General features: G+C 56.6%; 1 protein-coding gene across 1 annotated transcript in view; it reads right to left on the bottom strand.

The window, feature by feature from the left end:
- The window catches only part of itga8 (integrin, alpha 8), a gene marked incomplete at both ends in the record, with an annotated part of 58,447 nt that overhangs the window by 18,096 nt on the left and 37,851 nt on the right, over positions 1-2,500 (bottom strand). The window contains 2 exons of the mRNA XM_084174819.1: positions 1-91; positions 389-444. The exon at positions 1-91 is cut by the window's left edge and continues 67 nt beyond it. Of these exons, the coding sequence (XP_084030945.1) occupies positions 1-91; positions 389-444 (147 nt within the window). The remainder of the gene's footprint in view (positions 92-388; positions 445-2,500) is intronic.

Raw genomic sequence — 2,500 nt, 5'->3', positions numbered from 1 at the left:
TGCTGGGGCTGATGGGAATCCAGGAAATGAACTCTCTTAACTCCGCCCCTCACACCTTTAAGCATATCCAGTTGCAGCTCTGCATTCAGGACTGGGAGAGGTGGAGAGAGGGGGATGGGGAGGGAGAGAGTGAGGAGGGGTTCTATATGTTCCCATCATGTGCGGAAGTGTGTGTGTATGTGTGTGTGTGTGTGTGTGTGTGTGTTTATTCTCATCTGGTGTGCAGGAAGGAACCCTGGGTATGGTCTACTTGATCACTTTTAGATTCTACAGAGCATCATTAGCCAGTGGAAACAATGCATTCATAACATATAGTTATCAACTCTAACACTAACTTATACATAAACCCCTCCCTTCCCGCTCTCCATCCCCAGTCAGAGATACTTACCTACAGAGTCTGGGATCCCCATGCCGCTCACCTTCGCACAAACATCTATCCTGAGACTGAATAACAGAGAGAGAGAGGTAGAGAGACATGGGAGACCGAGAAAGGATAAAAACATTGCTCCTCTGTATGTCTGTGTGTGTGTCTGTGTGCGTGTGCGCGTGTGTTTGTGTGTGTGTATGCGGTCATTAGATTCCAGGATATTAATGGTGCAGGTTTCCCTCTGCAGGAGTCACTTTCCTGTTCCTGATAGAAGGGACGATAACACACACACACACACACACACACACACGGGAAATGCATACTGGGGTTCTCTAGCGGTGAAATGCCTGTCTACCAGAACCAATCAGGATAGAACAATGACTTCCTCTTTACCACCCATCCCCTCAGCCTCCCCAAAACCACCAGAAAAACAACTCAACTTGCCAAAGCTCTCAATAAAACAATTATTCCAATAAAATAAAAAGCAACTATCAAAGACAGTCCTAAAAACTCCCTAACAGTACATGTGTTGTTGTGCCCTATCTAGTTCCTCCAGCCACAGTCTGTCACGCCCTGGCTCTGGGGACTCTAGTATGTTGAGCCAGGGTGTGAGTTTTCATTTGTTTATGTTCTAGTTGTTGTATATCTATGTTGGCCAGGGTGGCTCCCAATCGGAGACGGCTGTAGCTCGTTGTCTCTGATTGGGAGTCATACTTAGGTAGCCGTTAGGAATTCATTATTTGTGGTTTCTTGTTCGTATTTGGTTTGTGTATGACCATTGACTGTCACGTCATCGTTTTGTTGTTTTGATCGTGTGATCATTCTCTAAATAAATATGTTCACATTCAACGCTGCGCCTTGGTCCTCATCTCTCACCGACGATCGTGACAGAAGAAACCACCATAACAGGACCAAGCAGCGTGAAGAAGAGAGAGGATGGACTTGGGAGCAGTGGAGTAAGAGTCTCGACTGGGCCAAGCCAAGCGAAGAGGAGAGAGGTTGGACTTTGGAGCAGTGGGGTGAGAGTCTGGCGAGAGACATGGAGGCCTGGTCCACGGGGAGAGACGCCCAGAAAATTTTTAGGGGGGGGCTAACGCCGTGGACGACGGGCCAGCAGGAGACCGCGGCAGAGCGGCCCAGCGGGTTGGCAGAGGAGGCCGCCAGGTTACGGGGGCCACTGGTCGAAGAGGGGGTGGAAGGTGTAGAGGCACGGCGAGAGATACTGGGGTGTGTTACCAGTCCGGTCCGGCCCATTCCAGATCCCGGCGTAGGACCAGTGGTGTGTGTCCCCAGTACGGTCCGGCCTGTTCCTGCTCCCCGCACCAAGTCAGTGGTGCGCTTCGTCAGCCCGGCTCGGCCCGTTCCTGCTCCCCGCACCAAGTCAGTGGTGCGCTTCCTCAGCCCGGCTCGGCCCGTTCCTGCTCCCCGCACCAAGTCAGTGGTGCGCTTCGTCAGCCCGGCTCGGCCCGTTCCTGCTCCCCGCACCAAGTCAGTGGTGCGCTTCGTCTGCCCGGCTCGGCCCGTTCCTGCTCCCCGCACCAAGTCAGTGGTGCGCTTCGTCAGCCCGGCTCGGCCCGTTCCTGCTCCCCGCACCAAGTCAGTGGTGCGCTTCGTCAGCCCGGCTCGGCCCGTTCCTGCTCCCCGCACCAAGTCAGTGGTGCGCTTCGTCAGCCCGGCTCGGCCCGTTCCTGCTCCCCGCACCAAGTCAGTGGTGCGCTTCGTCAGCCCGGCTCGGCCCGTTCCTGCTCCCCGCACCAAGTCAGTGGTGCGCTTCGTCAGCCCGGCTCGGCCCGTTCCTGCTCCCCGCACCAAGTCAGGGGTGCGCTTCGACAGCCCGGCTCGGCCCGCTCCTGCTCCCCACACCAAGCCAGTGGTGTGCGTCGTCAGTCCGGCACGGCCCGTGCCTGTTCCACCGGTGGCTGGTCCGGCACCGGTCAGATGCTTCACGCCGGAGCTAGAGCAATCCGCTCCACCAGTGTGCAGTCCAGCTCCGGCCAGCGGGGCCAGACCGGACCAGGGGTACCTTGGGGGGTTGGAGAGCGAGTGGGGATCATGCCCGGAGCCGGATCCGCCGCCAAGGCGGAGTACCCACCCGGTCCCTCCCCTGTGGTATTTGGTTGGCGCGGTCAGAGT

Source organism: Coregonus lavaretus (assembly GCF_964263955.1).
Source record: "Coregonus lavaretus genome assembly, chromosome: 13".
Classification (NCBI taxonomy): Eukaryota; Metazoa; Chordata; class Actinopteri; order Salmoniformes; family Salmonidae; genus Coregonus; species Coregonus lavaretus.
Note: the sequence above shows the minus strand (reverse complement) of the source record. Positions and strands in the feature narration are given on the sequence as shown.